The sequence below is a fragment of the Oncorhynchus mykiss genome, chromosome 13 (genome assembly GCF_013265735.2).
Source record: "Oncorhynchus mykiss isolate Arlee chromosome 13, USDA_OmykA_1.1, whole genome shotgun sequence".
NCBI classification, from domain to species: domain Eukaryota; kingdom Metazoa; phylum Chordata; class Actinopteri; order Salmoniformes; family Salmonidae; genus Oncorhynchus; species Oncorhynchus mykiss.
The window spans coordinates 12,750,725-12,770,830 of NC_048577.1; the positions used below are offsets into that span (position 1 = coordinate 12,750,725).

The 20,106-nt window shown below is 42.9% G+C and overlaps 1 protein-coding gene and 1 long non-coding RNA gene across 2 annotated transcripts in view; one reads left to right on the forward strand and one right to left on the reverse strand.

The window, feature by feature from the left end:
* Window positions 1–3,461: 3,461 nt before the first annotated feature.
* LOC110493438 (sphingosine 1-phosphate receptor 1) lies at window positions 3,462–9,003 on the reverse strand. The gene is made up of 3 exons (XM_021567705.2): window positions 8,863–9,003; window positions 6,652–7,284; window positions 3,462–6,472 (listed from the first exon to the last, which is right to left on the reverse strand). The coding sequence occupies exons 2-3, from the start codon at window positions 6,953–6,955 to the stop codon at window positions 5,544–5,546; spliced, it is 1,233 nt and encodes a 410-aa protein (XP_021423380.2). The 5' UTR covers window positions 6,956–7,284; window positions 8,863–9,003; the 3' UTR covers window positions 3,462–5,543.
* An 8,494-nt stretch (window positions 9,004–17,497) lies between these two features.
* The window catches only part of LOC118938210, a 34,844-nt gene continuing 32,235 nt past the window's right edge, over window positions 17,498–20,106 (forward strand). The window contains exon 1 of the long non-coding RNA XR_005035453.1: window positions 17,498–17,682. This is a non-coding gene — a long non-coding RNA (uncharacterized LOC118938210). The remainder of the gene's footprint in view (window positions 17,683–20,106) is intronic.

Sequence of the window (20,106 nt, forward strand, 5' to 3'; positions counted from 1 at the left end):
GACCACTTCTAGACAGTCCTACCAAAATTCTTGCTTGAGAATTTGCTCTTTGCTAAGAAGCTATTTTTGTTTCTGTAAAGACCATTTGAATTGAAAACAATCACAGTATCGTTACCCAGAAATGATTTGATATTGAGGTAAAAACGGCTGCATTGGACCTTTAATAAACGTAATATTGCAGCAGAGACCATATTGAAACTCATTCAGGTCCAAATTCCAAATGTTAATGTCTATGCTTGAAGGAAAATGAATGTTCACACTTCATTAGTGATGAACAATACACCTTCATTCCAATAACATCACATTGAGCCTTGGGAGACAATTCTGAAATCAGCTTTCATTTGTGTGACACTAGCAACTCATCTGTGTTAATTCAGTCTATCCATGGCCCATTCTGCCATTCCACTGCAGGAAGGAAAGGTAGCCCAGGGCCAGTGTTTGGGTATTCCTGAGACAGATTCACGGGAGTCTCTACCTCGCCATCTATCCTGGGTACAACTTGCTCCTTTGTTGTGCATAAGAGACCTTAGAACAGCTGCGGGGAATCGATTTTACAGTCCTGCAGCACAGGGGTCAGTGCCCCAGGAAGGAGGCTAACGTTAGGGTTCACCGACCTTTGACATCTTTCAGAACATGGTCATGTTCATGGAGGTAGTGGCAAAGGGTGGTGCTAACAAGTGGGGAAACCTATATGCCTACGGTATATACCATACCAACGTTTGCTGTTGGTCTTCTATGTGGTCATCGTATCGTGGAAAACCGGTATGTCAGATTATGTGTTTGATCTATGTATCCAAGTTAGATCAACTCGCAGGTTACAACCACACAATACTTCTCTCATGTTTTAAGAGCCATAGTAACAACTGGAGAGAGGGAGAGACAGACAGAATGAGAAAATGAGAGAGAAAGAGAGACAAAGAGACAGACAGAGGGGGATGATTAATCTGTTTTGTGGTAAACTGTATGTACAGTACACTGTGTGGTATTAGTATTGAATAGATTTGTTTTTTCAGTCCAGCTGGTATTATGTTACTGTATGCTGTACACTACGCTGCTTCTATAGTAGACTCATAAATCATCCACACGTGTCTGGTGTGTATGTGTGTGTGTGTGTGTGTGTGTGTGTGTGTGTGTGTGTGTGTGTGTGTGTGTGTGTGTGTGTGTGTGTGTGTGTGTGTGTGTGTGTGTGTGTGTGTGTTATTCACTGTGAACCGTCTAATAACCTGAAAGCCATCGCTATAGAAACAGATAACCCAGAGGTGTTTAAAGTCTCACAATACTAACAAAAGACACTTCACTCTACGGGGTTAATGATCTTTACATGTTAAACCTGGGTAGATTATTAGGATTGACTTAAATGTCTAGTAAATAGATCTCATGGGGTTGTTTGTGAAACATAGTATTCACTGTAAAGAGGACAACTCAATGATCCTAACTGTGACCCTAATCTATAGAACAGACAGAATTTCTACTTAAAATTGTGTTTTTTTTAGACACAAGTGTAAAGTTCATGGAGGAGGTCATTCAAGGAGTTGGTCTGATGGTGCCCTCTGATGTCATCGGCAAAGGAAAACAGAAGAGGAAAGGCCTGCCTGCCCATGTCATGAGGATCCCTGGACCACCTATTGAGAAATGCCTTTTGTTAAGTAGACAAATGAACTGGAAAGGAGACTGGAGTGCAGCTTTAGAAACCTATAACCCTTTTATTACCATACATGTGTATGTCCATTTCTGGACCATTTCTGGACCGTATCTATGACGCACAACCAGAGGACAAGACTAGTGTACCTTGGATGAGTTACGAGCTGGGATTATGGCCTGGTGAAACAACACCTCATTATGTCTACATGTAACTAATGTATTCATTAGTGCACCACACTTTTTTTTTTGCCAATGATCATGAAAACAAGCCTTTCTTATTGGACAAGCTCAGGTGGTCATCCCTTCCTGTTACAGTCTTTTTTCCTCCTGTTTGATACTGTATTAATACGACCCTGGTATAACAGGTTAAGAGAGACAGGAAGGCCATGTGTCAGGGGCCTGGCTTTGAAGAATAGGCTCTTTGTGTGTTCGCAGTCAGTCAGACAGGAGCTGGACGACGGAAATATTTGAATCATGTCAGAAGCTATACAGTATCCAGACCAATGTTATTAACAGATGTTGGAGAGGGGGGGGTCTGAGACTGTTTCCTGCCACAGTTCTCTAAGAAATGCTATTTCACTCACTCAGCTCCTCCACGAGGGGAGGACATGCACGCCAACGCACGTATGCACAAGTACACGCAGGTTTGCACACACACACATACAGTGCCTTCAGAAAGTATTCATACCCCTTGACTTACTCTACGGTTTGTGTTACAGCCTGAATTCAACATGTATTCAATTGTTGTTTTTCTCACCCATCTACACACAATACCCCTTAAGGACAAAGTGAAAACATGTTTTCAAACATTTTAGCAAATTTAATTGAAAATTAAATACATAAATATCTCAGTCACATAAGCATTCACACCCCTGTTAGAATCACATTTGGCAGTGATTACAGCTGTGAGTCATTCTGGGTAAGACTCTAAGAGCTTTGAATAACTGGATAGTACAATATTTTACGGCCGGCTGTATCACAACCGGCTGTGATTAGGAGTCCCATAGGTCGCCGCAAAATTGGCCGAGTGTCGTCCCGGTTTGGCTGGTGTAGGCCGTCATTGTAAATAAGAATTTGTTCTTAACTGACTTGCCTAGTTAAATAATGGTTACATATATTTTTTTAAACGATTAAAAGCTCTATCAAGTTGGTTGTTGGTCACTGCTAGACAGCCATCTTCAAGTCTTGCCATAGGTTTTCAAGTTGATTTAATTCAAAACCGTAACTAGGCCACTGAGGAACATTGACTGTTTTCTTGGTAAGCAACTCTCTGTGTTTTAGGTTATTGTGCTGCTGAAAGGTGAATTTGTCTCCCAGTGTCTGTTGGAATCAGACAACCAGGTTTTCCTCTGTTTTTTATTTTTACCCATCTACCAATAGGTGCCCTTCTTTGTGAGGTTTTGTAAAACCTCCCTGGTCTTTATGGTTGAATCTGTGTTTGAAATTCACTGCTGGACTGAGGGACCTTCCAGATGTGTGGGGTACAGAAATAAGGGCATCATTCAAAAATCATGTTAAACACTTTTATTGGAGAGTCCATGCAATTTATGTGACTTGTTTAGCTCAATTTTACTCCTGAACCTATTTAGGCTTGCCATAACAAAGGAGTAAAATACTTATTGACTTAGGACATTTCAGCTTTTCATTTGGAATGAATTAGTAAAACATAATTCCACTTTGACGTTATGGGGTATTGTCTGTAGGCCAGTGACAAATCCAGTCTGTAACAACAACATATGGAAAAGGAGTTTGAATACTTTCTGAAGGCTCTGTACACCTGTGCATAATCCTGCAGAGTGAACACCAACTTTATAATCAGATTCTTCAGAAAACAGTTGTTTTAATAATGGTAGAACCTTGGTAGTACAAAAAGCATATACTTTACAGTACAAAGTACAAGCCCTAACAAATTCCTTTAGAAATACACAAATAAATTGCTCAATACACACCACACAGTACAAAAGTATGGTGCACCTTCTCATCCATCCAAATACAGAACACGATTTATTTTGGAATTGCTAGATGACATTACCAGTTTAAATGTTGAAAAATATACATTCAGGTCCATAGACTGTATAGGAAAAGCCTCTCTAAAGCCAGAAATAACAGATGTGTCAATGGGTTTGTAACTTAGAATTGCACTGTATACATCTGTGTAACTTCCCACTTTGATCTTGATTTATAGCTGACAAGCACGTTCTAGTCTAACGTTACCAAACAGCCAATGCAGCTGGATGATGCCGACTAGCAGGTTAGGATGGTAACCTGTTACCTGGTGATCTGTTGTTTCATCAGTTATAACACGGTCTTCAAAACAGAGACCCCCAAGTGCAACAGACGGTTCTTATCGATACAATAACACAAGAGGAACACAAAGGACTGCATGAAGTCCTTTGCTTGGGGAAGAAGTCCATCACTGATTAGAGCTGCAGGTAGTTGGGTTCATAGTGGCATTCTTATAGTAGTGTTTTTGTATTGTAGTGTGTGTGATGGCATTTAAAATATAAATTCCAATCAGGAACCAACAGGTAGTTTCCACTTGACTGAGTAAGCCCAGAACAACAGTTACAGCTAAAATGCCACTAAAACAGTGGGGAGATTTTCTACTCAAATTATAATCTCAGTCACGGGTGGCTGATGGCACCTTAATTGGGGAGGAGGGGCTTATAGTGATGGCTGGAACAGAATTAATGGAACGGTAGAAAACACTTGGTTTATATGACTTTTAACACCATTCCATTTATTCCATTCCAGCCATTATTATGAGTCGTCCTCCCCTCACCAGCATCCTGTGATCTTAATATTGTTTGACATCTCCCTCCACATCCAGGTACCACAATGTTTAGGTGCATGCGTAGGTTTCCATTGTGTGTTTGTGTTTCAAAGAGAAACTGGTGGGTGAACAACACAGCATCCACTTCCTGTATAGGCTTCTGTTTGGGCACACTGTGTAGCTAGCTGTATGGGGTTATCACAACCGGCGTCTCGGAGTGTACCCCAAATGTCAAAAGTAGTGCACTGTAAAGGGAATAGGGTGCCATTTGGGACACAGGCAGGCACAACATGGACCTTCGAGCCAGCGAAGTCCAGGTGACCACAGGCATATTATTATTATGTCCATATTATGCCTTCTTTAAGGCATTTCAAACAACAACAACACAGAAATGTTGGGTGAAGTAAACCGAGGCGCACTCGCCACAACAACTCAACATGGTTGGAATGTCCAGTTTACAGTCTTAGTTCTAGAACAGAATGTCCAATCTTAATCCATGGCTTTCAATGCTCTCTCAATGCAGAGTTAACTTAGTGCAAATCAGTTCTGGAAGGTTTTTGTGAATACCAGAAGAGTTGCTTAATTCACATTTTCATTTCTTCCACCTGGCTTGATGTTTAGTCATCATTCTTACAACATCAGTCTTTTGATGTGGTGATATTGCTGCAAGTGCACCACTACAGACTTGCTGAAGAGAGATATGTCTGAACTTGATGCTCTCATCAAAAACACCTGTAGCTATATCTGTCGCAATCATAGATCATTCACCTGTCTTTTTGAGGGTTTGCTCTTAGGCTTAGTTCATTGGCCAGAAGAGAGCTATAGATGTAGGCTAGTCTGCCGGAGGCCATTGGAGTTGAGTTGCCAAACAGGAAGTGATGCAGTTTTCAGGTGGCCATATTGAGCACTCCTGTTGTCCACCACTTCAATATGAAGTTCACTCCATAGAAATACAATTACTGGAAGGGACAAAGCCCCTAATTCTATGGTTTACTCTCTCAAACACAGAGCTGCCCAAAGGGTCCCTCAGGTCTTGTCTTTTCAGGAGGCCATATGGAGCACTTATGTTGTCCATCTTCCATAGGGAGTTAGTTCCCTGTCCATCACAGAGCTATCCACATTAGGCTCTTTAGACCTTGAAGAGCTTGGGGTAGAGAGTCTTTATGGGTGACTGAGCCGTGACGATGTTCCCAGAGGAGATCGTCGTCTCCAGGCCTTCCAGCTTCTTCGATGCCACCTCCGTCTTACTGAAGCTACACTCCAGGAACGGCACCCCCATCCTCTTCACCTGCCCGTCCTTGGTCATGAGACACGGGCGGCAGAGCAGTTTTAAAATAGCGCGACGCATGTCTTTGCTGGTCAGGGTGTATATTATGGGGTTGAGGAGCGAGTTCACCATGGCAACGCCCAGGAAGTAGTCCGCCTTGAGGAGCAGTCGGCAGCGGCGGGCAGGGCAGAATGAGTCTAGGCCGAGGAGGAGGAAGAGCGGCAACCAACAAGCGATGAAGACGCCGAGTACAATAGTGACTGTCTTGAGGAGCGCCATGTACTTCTGGGATTTTCTGGCGAGGCCTTTGCGAAGGCTTCCCTTTGCTCCTCCGAGGCGTTGGCGCTGGGTGTTAGTGCGCACGATACGGAAGACGCGGGCGTAGAGAACGACGATGGCGAGGAGCACGCCGCTGAACACGGACACGCAGCACAGGATGTAAGACTTGGCGTAGAGCGGGAGAACCGTGGAACAGTGGTCCAGATGACCCATACAGTTCCAGCCCAGGACGGGGAGCACCCCCAGCAGCCCTGCTAACGCCCAGCTCCCCCCAATCAGAGCCAGCAGCCGACCCTTCTTTGCCCCGTGGTATGGTTTCATTGTCACCATGGTAACGTGGCGTTCTATAGCGATGGCCAATAGGCTGATGACGGAGGCGGCTAATGTGATAAAGACGCCTCCTTCCCTCAGAAACCAGAGTATTGGAGTTAGTCTCAGTGTATTAGGACCAGACATGATGATATTAGCCATGTAGGTGACACCGGCCAGGAGGTCTGACAGAGTCAGGTTACCTAGGAAGAAAATATAGAAAATTAATGGAATTGCATATGGTGGATTTTTAAAAATTATATTGTAACATAACATTTTTTTAAAGTTATATAACGTATAGTCAAGTATAGTCAATATAGTATAGTCAAGTTGTCCTCTGAAGAAAGGGGGGTGGGTGTAGGACAAAAACAACAACGGTTACCTAGGAGATAGTACATGGGCAGGTGGAACTTCTTATTGGTCCAGATGGCTATTAGAACCACAGCATTCTCCAGGATGATAAGAAGACACACTACCAGGAAGGCTATGGCTTCAGGTTTTAACCCTTCACGATACCTGTCTGTCTGGAGCTTGCCTGTGTAGTTGTAGTGCGTCACAATGACATCATTGTTCTGGTAATCCCAGAAGAATTGGAGCAGGCTTGGAGAGGTGTTGGTGGGTAGAGAGCCTATAGATTCAGTGGGGAAGGTCCCAGCGTAAGCAGCACGGGAGGCTTCCATCTCCATGTTTCTGTTGTTTGTTAAGTCTTCTTTAGTGAACTCTTTGGTTGACTTTTTAATACCTTATTCTAGGTATTAATTAACGCATAGTTTAACTTGTCATGCTTCAGTTACCGATCAATACCAGTTGGTATGGGGGATCTCTGTGAGTTTCGCTCCATAGAATGACAGAACTATAATCCAATAGACAAGAAGGTGTTAGTTGCAGCTGAGTCAGGTAGTGGTTTTCTTTCCCCACGTTTCTGATCACAGGTGTTATGCTTGTCAATGCCACCAGGGGGTGCTCATGTGCTCTGTTTGAAGGGGTTTTGACTGAGCCGCTTATTGTCCAACTCCTGTGAATTAAATAATACAGAGGACATTAGGGTGAGAACAGTACAGTATGACTAATTACAAACACATAATGAAAAACAAATAAACATATATTTTTTTAAATAACTAAAAACATTTATCTACATTTTAATTTGAATTAAATGAGCCTATTGAAGGCAATCTTTAATTCGTTGCCCTAAAACGTTTGCTATAGTGATTCCTTTTTTATTAAAACATTGGGCTTATGGGAAGTGTGGAGCAGAGTCGACATTGAGATAGCGACACATGCGCTTAGTTTAAAACACATAGTGACCACTTGGGGTAAAGGTTTTGACTGAGTTAGCGAGTACCTAAAGAGGCCATGTGAAATGTTTCAAGCTCTTTCCTTAACTACCTTAATTATGTTTAAAGAGTGAGTTAATCACGTTAACGATATTAGACATTCAGCGTCATAACAGTGCGTGCGTAAAGTTGGCACACGCGGACACTTTCACCTGCCAGCTTCGTCATAGCACAGTCGGGGTGAAATGTCAGTAGGTTGGAGTAAATTTGAGTTGCTCAAGTTTCCAGAAGGAAATCAATGTAAAATGTATGGAATTTAATCTGGAATGCATATACTTTCATAAATAATGCCTTGTCAAAAGAAATCGAAACCAGAGTGGAGAATGTCTTTGATCAGATGATGTTTATGTAAGAAAACCATTAAGTGTCAACCGGGTCGCATTCCTTTGAGTCTTGTGTTTTGAGAATGGATTTTTTTTTTCTTGCCTTGAGTCATATGGTAAGATTTAAAAAATGGCCTTGTCTGGAAACGTTAACTCGAATCTAATCTGTAGCCAATGAAATTAGGGCAACAAACTTGACGTTTCAAGGTTCAAACTATAGAATTGCTAGGAATTAGAATACTCAATTTAATAGGATGTATATGTTTCAAACAAACAACAAAAAAAAAAAATGCATAGCCAACACAAATTCCACAATATAGCCTGGATATAATAGGATACATATAGAGAATTCTAACTGTTCTTAAAAATATGATAGTGACCGTTGTTGTATCTCACTGCACATTTCCATGGAATCACATCCCACTAAGCAAAATTGGTTCAGACGTTTTTTCAACGTCTTGTGCTCATATGCCTAAATGTCCAATTCAGCCCATTGACTGGTAATTACCCCAATCACATCAGATCTTTATCAGAACTGATCTAATTGGTCAAAAGACTGCCTGTCTAAATTCAGCCTAATTGCCGTACACTGATTACCCCAATAACGTCTCATTGCGATGGGCATGGTCTGTAAAGTTCCCACGGTCCACAGACCAAAAATAAGTTACCGGCTTGTGCATTCCACACAACAGGCTACATACATGTCAAACGAAATCTAATAAACAGAAAGTGAAATTGGATTCAACCGAATTCAAACATGTTCTGAGAAGAGATTCAGCACACTGCAGACACCCTTATCTTTTACAACAGATATAAAGTAAGACGCAATTCTAGCGCGTAAAAGCAACGCATCCAATCACTGCGTATTTGGTAAAACTCTTTCTATTAACATAGATTAGCACTGCGACATTGCATACAGATGTGAAATGAACCTACCTTGAATATTATTTGTAGAGATCTTATCAATGCGTTGAAGAGAATCCACACTAACCACCGCACAAGAGAGAACTGACAAGTAAGACACCGGAGCAGCAGAACCTAACTGAAAAATCCAGGGGGGTTGGTTTTAGCCCAATCTCTCTCCGTATCCCCTCTCCCTCTCTCTCTCTCCTCTCTCTGTCTCTCTCTCTCTCTCCTCTCTCTACACATTAACCATTGATGTTTTGGGACTCAATTCAACTTTTAAAATACAGGGACAAGCAGTACACGCAGGGAAAAGTGAGGAGGCAAGAGAAAAGCATATTGTCGAAGATTTTTGGTATTGTGGTTCCTTGAATTTTTTGGGTCCATAGAAATAGAATTCATAGAATTTACCCACAGAACATATGGCTGGATTCTATAGTCGAATACTCATTTGATTATTTATTATGATGCCTGTTTCATGGGAGACAGAACACATGAAACAGTTGTATCTCTCTGGCTTGATTATCGTAGATAGTTATCATCTGGAAGTGTAAATAAATGCAATGTTTATGTAGTGTTATAGACTAGCCTAACTCCAAAGATTGTCAGTAATTCTAGTAACATGCTCAGACCCGCTATGTGTTGTCACCTGCCAAACCGCTCCAGGCATTGGCTACAGATTGAACCATCTCTGTTGGAACAGAACATGGCTACAGATTGAACCAGGTCTGTTAACACTGAGAGTGCCCGACCAACCACTGTAATGTAATGTCCCATGATTGGGATGTCTGGCTTAAAGCATGTACCATACACGTGTGTGTGGGTGCATACATATACTGGATACAGGGCTGTGCACATACCTTTGGAGAGGCAGGTGTTCAAAGACACTCATCCCACTGTCAGTAAGCTACCTAGCCTAAGCTACTGCTCACAGAGAGGGCAGTATATGGGCTATCAGCTGAGCATAGCGAATGTAGAGGATGTAGGCTAAATCAGCTAACTAGTTAGTTAACTAACTGTTAGCTTTGCTGTTGTAACTATTGAACTACTCTTTACCTGTGATTGGAGTTTGTTCTGCTGCTAACATCAGCGTTGTAGGCCTACTTGAGAAACAGTCTAATTGAACCCTTCCCTGACGGTGAGAGACGACATACAACTTAGAAAGTAACCCGTGTGTTATTACTCATACTACCGCTAGGTGTCAGTAGATTCTGCTTGTGCAACAGCAGGAGGATGGTGGCAGAGGAGCGGGGGAGGGGGAATTTCCAACATTAGAAAATGAGAAATGAGCTAAATTGAATACATTCTTTACAGAACAGCAGAGACCCAACCCATCTGAATCAGCAATGTCTTACTATACTTGTGAGAACTTTATGGAGACCAGCATCCCTAACCCCTAAACCTAACCCTAACCTTCACCCCTAACCCTAACTCTAACCTTCACCCCTAAATCTAACCACTAACCCTAATTCTAACCTTAACTCTAAACCTAAACCTAACCCTAACCTTCACCCCTAAACCTAACCACTAACTCTAATTCTAACCTTAACTCTAAACCTAAACCTAACTCTAACCTTCACCCCTAAACCTAACCACTAACCCTAATTCTAACCTTAACTCTAGACCTAACCCTAACCCTAACTCTAACCTTCACCCCTAAACCTAACCACTAACCCTAATTCTAACCTTAACTCTAAACCTAACCTAAGTGAGGACTGGCAAAATGTCCTCACTTCTCTGAATTTTTGTTGGTTTACTATTCTTGTAAGGACTTTTGGTAATCACAGTATACTAAAACATGTACACACACACACACACACACACACACACACACACACACACACACACACACACACACACACACACACACACACACACACACACACACACACACAAAACCCATATAAATCAGTCTCCCACTCCAACGTGGGAGGTGAATGTGACACCTGAATGTTGATCCACATATCATTCAAATGAGAGGTTCCACCAACTGTTTGTCGCCGGTTGTATTATGGATATCCTGCTCTAATCCTGTTGGCTGTTCCAACATTCTACCTGTAGCGTATATAAACACGCCTGGGTTCAAATAATATATGTATCCTTTCAAATACTTTCAGCATTTGTCAGAGCCTGCCTGAAGTGCTAGATGGGCAGGGTTTGCACTTTCAAGTACTCCGTTGGTTCCATAGCGCCAGACAATCTCAACCAACCACAGCTTAAGTATTTGTAAGAAACAACTACTAATTGAACCCAGGTCTAGTACATATAACCAGGTGAGCCCAAGAGACAATGCCTTTCCCCTCCTCACAAACTACTGTTTGTTTATGGGATTAGCGTTAGCTGGGAGCTACCCTGATCACCCTCCCAGGGGGATTAAGTCTGGTTCCTGTGTGTGTGTGTGTGTGTGTGTCTGTGTCTGTGCGTGCGTGTGTGGGTGGGAGCGTGTGTGTGTGGGTGTGTTCTCATGTGACTGTCTTCTCAGCGTGTGTGCACGCGCTCATGTATGGACATACGGGTCAAGTGCCTGCATTTCTCCTAGTCTGATAATGTCAGTTAAGGACGGCTCGTTGACACACTGACACACATGAGAGGATCAACAGAGTAAACATTTATCATAGGCTGAGCCAACTTGAAAAAAGGCCAGTCTGCTTGTCTTCAAGGAATAACAGAAAATGCAGCAAAGACTCGGTCTACATCCCAAAACAGCACCCTATATTTCTCTATATAGGGAATAGGGTGTCATTAGGGATGCACACTAAGTGTCCAAAGGCTGTGAAGTATTTGCAGTTAATCATGTCAGTAATGTTAGTTCATCATATCAGAGCAGTAGCTCCGCCCACCGGTGAAGTGGAGCAGAGCATGCTGGGCGATCTCCAGCTCAGAGAAGAAGATCAGCTGCAGAGAAGTCAAGTGAAAGAAAGTTCCAGCCATCCTTGTGTTTTCACACCAGTTAGCTTTCATTGTGTTAGACAAGGCCAGTGTGCGTCCTTGTTGATATGTAAGTACATATTTCATATCTTTCAGGTGTTTATGTCATATTTATGGTTATGCTATTTAGTAGTTTCTACTGCGAGCTAGTTATTGTGAGATGGCTAGCTCTGTTTGGTTGTCATATCATTTGGGACATGTAACCCTGTATTTGTAAAGGATAATGTCCCCCAGTGCGTTGTTTATATGCCCTGTAATTGTATGGGTGTATGGTATATCACGTAGGCCGAGCAGTTTCCGTACCAGGCAGTGATGCAACCAGTCAGGATGCTCTCGATGTTGCAGCTGTAGAGCCTTTTGAGGATCTGAGGACCCATGACAAATCTTTGTAGTTTCCTGCCCTCTTCACGACTGTCTTGGTGTGCTTGGACCATGTTAGTTTGTTGGTGATGTGGACACTAAGGAACTTGAAGCTCTCAACCTGCTCCACTACAGCCCCGTCGATGAGAATGGGGGCATGCTCGGTCCTCCTTTTCCTGTAGTCCACAATCATCTCCTTTGTCTTGATTATGTTGAGGGATAGGTTGTTATTCTGGCACCACCCGGCCAGTTCTCTGACCTCCTCCCTCTAGGCTGTCTCGTCGTTGTCGGTGATCAGGCCTGTTGTGTCGTCTGCAAACTTAATGATGGTGTTGGAGTCGTGCCTGGCCACGCAGTCGTGGGTGAATAGGGAGCACAGGAGGGGACTGAGCACGCACCCCTGAGGGGCTCCAGTGTTGAGGATCAGCATAGCAGATGTGTTGCTAACTACCCTCACCACCTGGGGGCGCCTGTCAGGAAGTCCAGGATCCAGTTGCAGAGGGAGGTGTTTAGTCCCAGGATCTTTAGCTTAGTGATGAGTTTTAAGGGCACTATGGTGTTGAATGCTGAGCTGTAATAAATGAATAGCATTCTCACGTAGGCGTTCCTTTTGTCCAGGTGGGAAAGGGCATTGTGGAGTGCAATAGAGATTGCATCATCTGTGGATCTGTTTGGGCGGTATGCAAATTGGAGTGTGTCTAGGGTTTCTGGGATAATGGTGTTATTGTGAGCCATTACCAGCCTTTCAAAGCACTTCATGGTTACGGATGTGAGTGCTACGGATCTGTAGTCATTTAGACAGGTTGCCTTAGTGTTCTTGGGCACAGAGACTATGGTGGTCTGCACAGAGACTATGGTGGTCACTACTGTTATAGCCTCACTACTGTTATAGCCTCACTACTGTATATAGCCTCGCTACTGTATATAGCCTCGCTACTGTATATAGCCTCACTACTGTTATAGCCTCACTACTGTTATAGCCTCACTACTGTTATAGCCTCACTATTGTATATAGCCTCACTACTGTATATAGCCTCACTACTGTATATAGCCTCGCTACTGTTATAGCCTCACTACTGTTATTGCCTCTCTACTGTATAGAGCCTCTCTACTGTATATATCCTCACTACTGTATATATCCTCACTACTGTATATAGCCTCACTACTGTATATATCCTCACTACTGTTATAGCCTCACTACTGTTATAGCCTCACTACTGTATATAGCCTCAGTACTGTATATAGCCTCACTACTGTATATAGCCTCGCTACTGTTATAGCCTCACTACTGTTATTGCCTCACTACTATATATATCCTCGCTACTGTAAATAGCCTCACTACTGCATATAGCCTCACTACTGTATATAGCCTCTCTACTGTATATAGCCTCACTACTGTATATAGCCTCACTACTGTTATAGCCTTGCTACTGTATATAGCCTCACTACTGTATATAGCCTCACTACTATATATATCCTCGCTACTGTATATAGCCTCTACTGTATATAGCCTCGCTACTGTTATAGCTTTACTACTGTTATAGCCTCACTACTGTTATAGCCTTACTACTGTTATAGCCTCACTACTGTATATAGCCTCACTACTGTTATAGCCTTACTACTGTTATAGCCTCACTACTGTATATAGCCTCACTACTGTTATAGCCTCACTACTATATATATCCTCGTTACTGTATATAGCCTCACTACTATATATATCCTCGTTACTTTTATAGCCTCTCTACTGTTATAGCCTTACTACTGTATATAGCCTCTACTGTATATAGCCTCACTACTGTTATAGCCTCACTACTATATATATATCCTCGCTACTGTATATAGCCTCTCTACTGTTATAGCCTCACTACTGTATATAGTCTCACTACTGTATATAGCCTCACTACTATATATATCCTCGCTACTGTATATAGCCTATCTACTGTATATAGCCTCACTACTGGTATAGCCTCACTGCTGTATATAGCCTCACTACTATATATATCCTCGTTACTGTATAGAGCCTCTCTACTGTATATAGCCTCGCTACTGTTATTGCCTCTCTACTGTATATAGCCTCACTACTGTATATTGCCTCTCTACTGTATATAGCCTCACTACTGTTATAGCCTTGCTACTGTTATAGCCTCACTACTATATATATCCTCGCTACTGTATATAGCCTCACTACTGTTATAGCCTCACTACTGTATATAGCCTCTCTACTGTTATAGCCTTACTACTGTTATAGCCTCACTACTGTTATAGCCTCACTACTATATATATCCTCGTTACTGTATATAGCCTCACTACTGTATATAGCCTCACTACTGTTATAGCCTCACTACTGTATATAGCCTCTCTACTGTTATAGCCTCACTACTGTTATAGCCTCACTACTATATATATCCTCGTTACTGTATATAGCCTCACTACTGTATATATCCTCACTACTGTTATAGCCTCACTACTGTATATAGCCTCTCTACTGTTATAGCCTTACTACTGTTATAGCCTCACTACTGTATATAGCCTCTCTACTGTTATAGCCTCACTACTGTTATAGCCTCACTACTATATATATCCTCGTTACTGTATATAGCCTCACTACTGTATATAGCCTCACTACTGTTATAGCCTTGCTACTGTTATAGCCTCACTACTATATATATCCTCGCTACTGTATATAGCCTCTCTACTGTTATAGCCTCACTACTGTTATAGCCTCACTACTATATATATCCTCACTACTGTTATAGCCTCACTACTGTATATAGCCTCTCTACTGTTATAGCCTTACTACTGTTATAGCCTCACTACTATATATATCCTCGTTACTGTTATAGCCTCTCTACTGTTATAGCCTTACTACTGTATATAGCCTCTACTGTATATAGCCTCACTACTGTTATAGCCTCACTACTATATATAGCCTCACTACTGTATATAGCCTCACTACTATATATATCCTCGCTACATTATATAGCCTCTCTACTGTATATAGCCTCACTACTGTTATAGCCTCACTGCTGTATATAGCCTCACTACTATATATATCCTCGTTACTGTATAGAGCCTCTCTACTGTATATAGCCTCACTACTGTTATTGCCTCTCTACTGTATATAGCCTCACTACTGTTATTGCCTCTCTACTGTATATAGCCTCTCTACTGTATATAGCCTCGCTACTGTTATAGCCTTACTACTGTTATAGCCTCACTACTGTTATAGCCTCACTACTATATATATATCCTCGTTACTGTATAGAGCCTCTCTACTGTATATAGCCTCACTACTGTATATAGCCTCACTACTGTTATTGCCTCTCTACTGTATATAGCCTCTCTACTGTATATAGCCTCGCTACTGTTATAGCCTTACTACTGTTATAGCCTCACTACTGTTATAGCCTCACTACTATATATATCCTCACTACTGTATATAGCCTCACTACTGTATATAGCCTTGTACTGTATATAGCCTCACTACTGTATATAGCCTCACTACTGTATATAGCCTCACTACTGTATATAGCCTCACTACTGTATATAGCCTCACTACTGTTTTAGCCTTACTACTGTTATAGCCTCACTACTGTATATAGCCTCACTACTATATATATCCTCACTACTGTATATAGCCTCACTACTGTATATAGCCTCACTACTGTATATAGCCTCACTACTGTTTTAGCCTTACTACTGTTATAGCCTCACTACTGTTATAGCCTCACTACTATATATATATCCTCGTTACTGTATAGAGCCTCTCTACTGTATATAGCCTCACTACTGTTATAGCCTCTCTACTGTATATAGCCTCTCTACTGTATATAGCCTCACTACTATATATATCCTCGCTACTGTTATAGCCTCACTACTGTATATAGCCTCACTACTGTTTTAGCCTTACTACTGTTATAGCCTTGCTACTGTATATATCCTCACTACTGTATATAGCCTCACTACTGTATATAGCCTCACTACTATATATATCCTCGCTACTGTATATAGCCTCTACTGTATATAGCCTCACTACTGTTATAGCCTCACTGCTGTATATAGCCTCACTACTATAAATATCCTCGTTACTGTATAGAGCCTCTCTACTGTATATAGCCTCACTACTGTTATAGCCTTGCTACTGTATATAGCCTCACTACTGTATATAGCCTCACTACTATATATATCCTCGCTACTGTATATAGCCTCACTACTGTTATAGCCTCACTACTGTATATAGCCTCACTACTGTTATTGCCTCTCTACTGTATATAGCCTCGCTACTGTTATAGCCTCACTACTGTTATTGCCTCTCTACTGTATATAGTCTCTCTACTGTTATTGCCTCTCTACTGTATATAGCCTCACTACTGTTATTGCCTCTCTACTGTATATAGCCTCGCTACTGTTATAGCCTCACTACTGTTACTGCCTCTCTACTGTATATAGTCTCACTACTGTTATTGCCTCTCTACTGTATATAGTCTCTCTACTGTTATTTTTTACTGTTTTTTTACTGTTGTTTTTATTTCTTTACTTATCTAATTGTTCACCTAATTACATTTTTAAAATTAAAAATCGCACTGTTGGTTAGGGCCTGTAAGTTAGCATTTCACTGTAAGGTGTTGTATTCGGTGCACGTGCCAAATACACTTTGATTTGATTTACATGGGTATTACATTGTATTTCCCTGCTTAGAGGTATTCCAGTTCATTGTGCAGTTGTAGCCCAGTACTGAAGATGATGGTGCTATGCTTTGTAGTACACGTGCAGGGGCACCCCTTTGATCTCAAATGAGTACAGTCATGTTGTATTGCACTGTATGGTCCTGTATAGCATTATGTTATAGCCCATTATGTTATAGCCCTTTACACACACACACACACACACACACACACACACACACACACACACACACACACACACACACACACACACACACACACACACACACACACACACACTTTGGTTGAAGCAAGTTGCCAGACAATTCAGTGCCTTATCCCATCTATACTACATACACTGTGCGGCGCTGTTCCGGGCCTGTTTATTCAGCATTATTAAACCACCTCAACTGGAACCTGCCTGTCATCTGTGTCCTTACCAGCACACGGGACAGAACACATAGAGTAGAACCTAACCTGAAGAATATACAGTCTCCCAGTCCTCACTTACACTAGGCGTTTCAAACTTAATCCGAGACCTTGGGGATATTAAGACATCACCCCCCCCCCCCCCCCCACACACACACACAAGAAAGGTGCAGTGAAATGTGCTCATGTGTGGGTATGTGTGTCCATGTTTACGTGCATGCTTGTGTGTGTCCCCATGTGTGTCTCTCTAGTGTTTGTGTGTCTGTCTGCGTCATCACCACCAAATCACTTCCTGTGCTGCTGTGGTGTGGGAGTGTGTCCCTATCAGGGGGTCATTACAGACTAATACCCTGTGATTGCCTGTCCTGTGACTGAAAGCAGACAGAGGCCTTGAACATCATAGGGCCTCCGTGGGATGATGGTGTCTGTCTCATGTGGGGCGGATGAGTGATCTAACAGACAGGCAGGGCTGGTGAGTGTTGGGCTGAGGAAATGCAGTCTCCTTTTCTGTTTCTCTCCCTCTCTTTTTCTCTCTCACTGTCAGTCTTCTCATCTTATTCACTAACTCTCATTTGGTTGTCCTCCTCTCCCTCTTTCTCTCCCTCTCTCTCCATCCCATACCCACTTTCTCTCCCTCCCATTCACTCTCTCTCTCTCTCTTTCTCTCACCCACTTTCTCTCCCTCCCTCCCATTCATTCATTAATTCACTCTCTCTCTCTCTCTCTCTCTCTCTCGCTCTCACCCACTTTCTCTTTCTCTCTCTCCCATACCCACTTTCTCTTTCTCTCCCTCTCTCTCCCTCCCATACCCACATTCTATTTTTCTCTCTCCCTCCCATACCCACTTTCTCTTTCTCTCCCTCCCTCTCTCTCCCTCCCTTACCCACATTCTATTTTTCTCTCTCTCTCCAATACCCACTTTCTCTTTCTCTCCCTCTCTCTCCCTCCCATACCCACTTTCTCTCCCTCTCTCTCCCTCCCATACCCACTTTCTCTTTCTCTCCCTCCCTCTCTCTCCCTCCCTTACCCACATTCTATTTTTCTCTCTCTCTCCAATACCCACTTTCTATTTCTCTCTCTCTCTCTCCCTCCCATACCCATTTTCTCTTTCTCTCCCTCTCTTTCCCTCCCATTTTCTCTTTCTCTCCCTCTCTTTCCCTCCCATACCCACTTTCTCTTTCTTTCTCTCTCTCCCTCCCATACCCACTTTCTCTTTCTCTCTCTCCCTCCCATACCCATTTTCTCTTTCTCTCCCTCTCTCTCCCTCCCATACCCATTTTCTCTTTCTCTCCCTCTCTTTCCCTCCCATACCCACTTTCTCTTTCTCTCCCTCTCTTTCCCTCCCATACCCACTTTCTCTTTCTCTCCCTCTCTTTCCCTCCCATACCCACCTTCTATTTTTCTCTCTCTCTCTCTCTTTCCCTCCCATACCCACTTTCTCTTTCTCTCCCTCCCTTTTTCTCTCCCACACCCACCTTCTATTTTTCTCTCTCTCTCCCTCTCTTTCCCTCCCATACCCACTTTCTCTTTCTCTCCCTCCCTCTCTCTCCCTCCCATACCCACTTTCTCTTTCTCTCCCTCTCTCTCCCTCCCATACCCACTTTCTCTTTCTCTCTCTTCCTCCCATACCCACTTTCTCTTTCTCTCTCTCCCTCCCATACCCATTTTCTCTTTCTCTCCCTCTCTCTCCCTCCCATACCCACTTTCTCTTTCTCTCTCTCCCTCCCATACCCACTTTCTCTTTCTCTCTCTCCCTCCCATACCCACTTTCTCTTTCTCTCTCTCCCTCCCATACCCACTTTCTCTTTCTCTCCCTCTCTCTCCCTCCCATACCCACTTTCTCTTTCTCTCCCTCTCTCTCCCTCCCATACCCACTTTCTCTTTCTCTCTCTTCCTCCCATACCCACTTTCTCTTTCTCTCTCTCCCTCCCATACCCATTTTCTCTTTCTCTCCCTCTCTCTCCCTCCCATACCCACTTTCTCTTTCTCTCTCTCCCTCCCATACCCACTTTCTCTTTCTCTCTCTCCCTCCCATACCCACTTTCTCTTTCTCTCTCTCCCTCCCATACCCACTTTCTCTTTCTCTCTCTCCCTCCCATACCCATTTTCTCTTTCTCTCCCTCTCTCTCCCTCCCATACCCACTTTCTCTTTCTCTCCCTCTCTCTCCCTCCCATACCCACTTTCTCTTTCTCTCCCTCTCTCTCCCTCCCATACCCACTTTCTCTTTCTCTCTCTTCCTCCCATACCCACTTTCTCTTTCTCTCTCTCCCTCCCATACCCATTTTCTCTTTCTCTCCCTCTCTCTCCCTCCCATACCCACTTTCTCTTTCTCTCTCTCCCTCCCATACCCACTTTCTCTTTCTCTCTCTCCCTCCCATACCCACTTTCTCTTTCTCTCTCTCCCTCCCATACCCACTTTCTCTTTCTCTCTCTCCCTCCCATACCCATTTTCTCTTTCTCTCCCTCTCTCTCCCTCCCATACCCACTTTCTCTTTCTCTCTCTCCCTCCCATACCCACTTTCTCTTTCTCTCTCTCCCTCCCATACCCACTTTCTCTTTCTCTCCCTCTCTTTCCCTCCCATACCCACCTTCTATTTTTCTCTCTCTCTCCCTCTCTCTCCCTCCCATACTTACTTTCCCTTTCTATCTCTCCCATTCTCTCCCTCCCATACCCACTTTCTCTTTCTCTCTCCCTCCCATACCCACTTTCTCTTTCTCTCGTATTTATTTTATACATCAACACTGTGAAGTCATGTACTAGTAAAATAAATTCTCCAGCCCTTTGGCCCACACACACACTAGGATGATGCCGATCCCTTTCAGCTGAACATGCTTCTCTCTTCCCTCTGAGCTGGGATTTGGATGTAGCCATGGCCTTGGGAGCCCTGGCGTTGT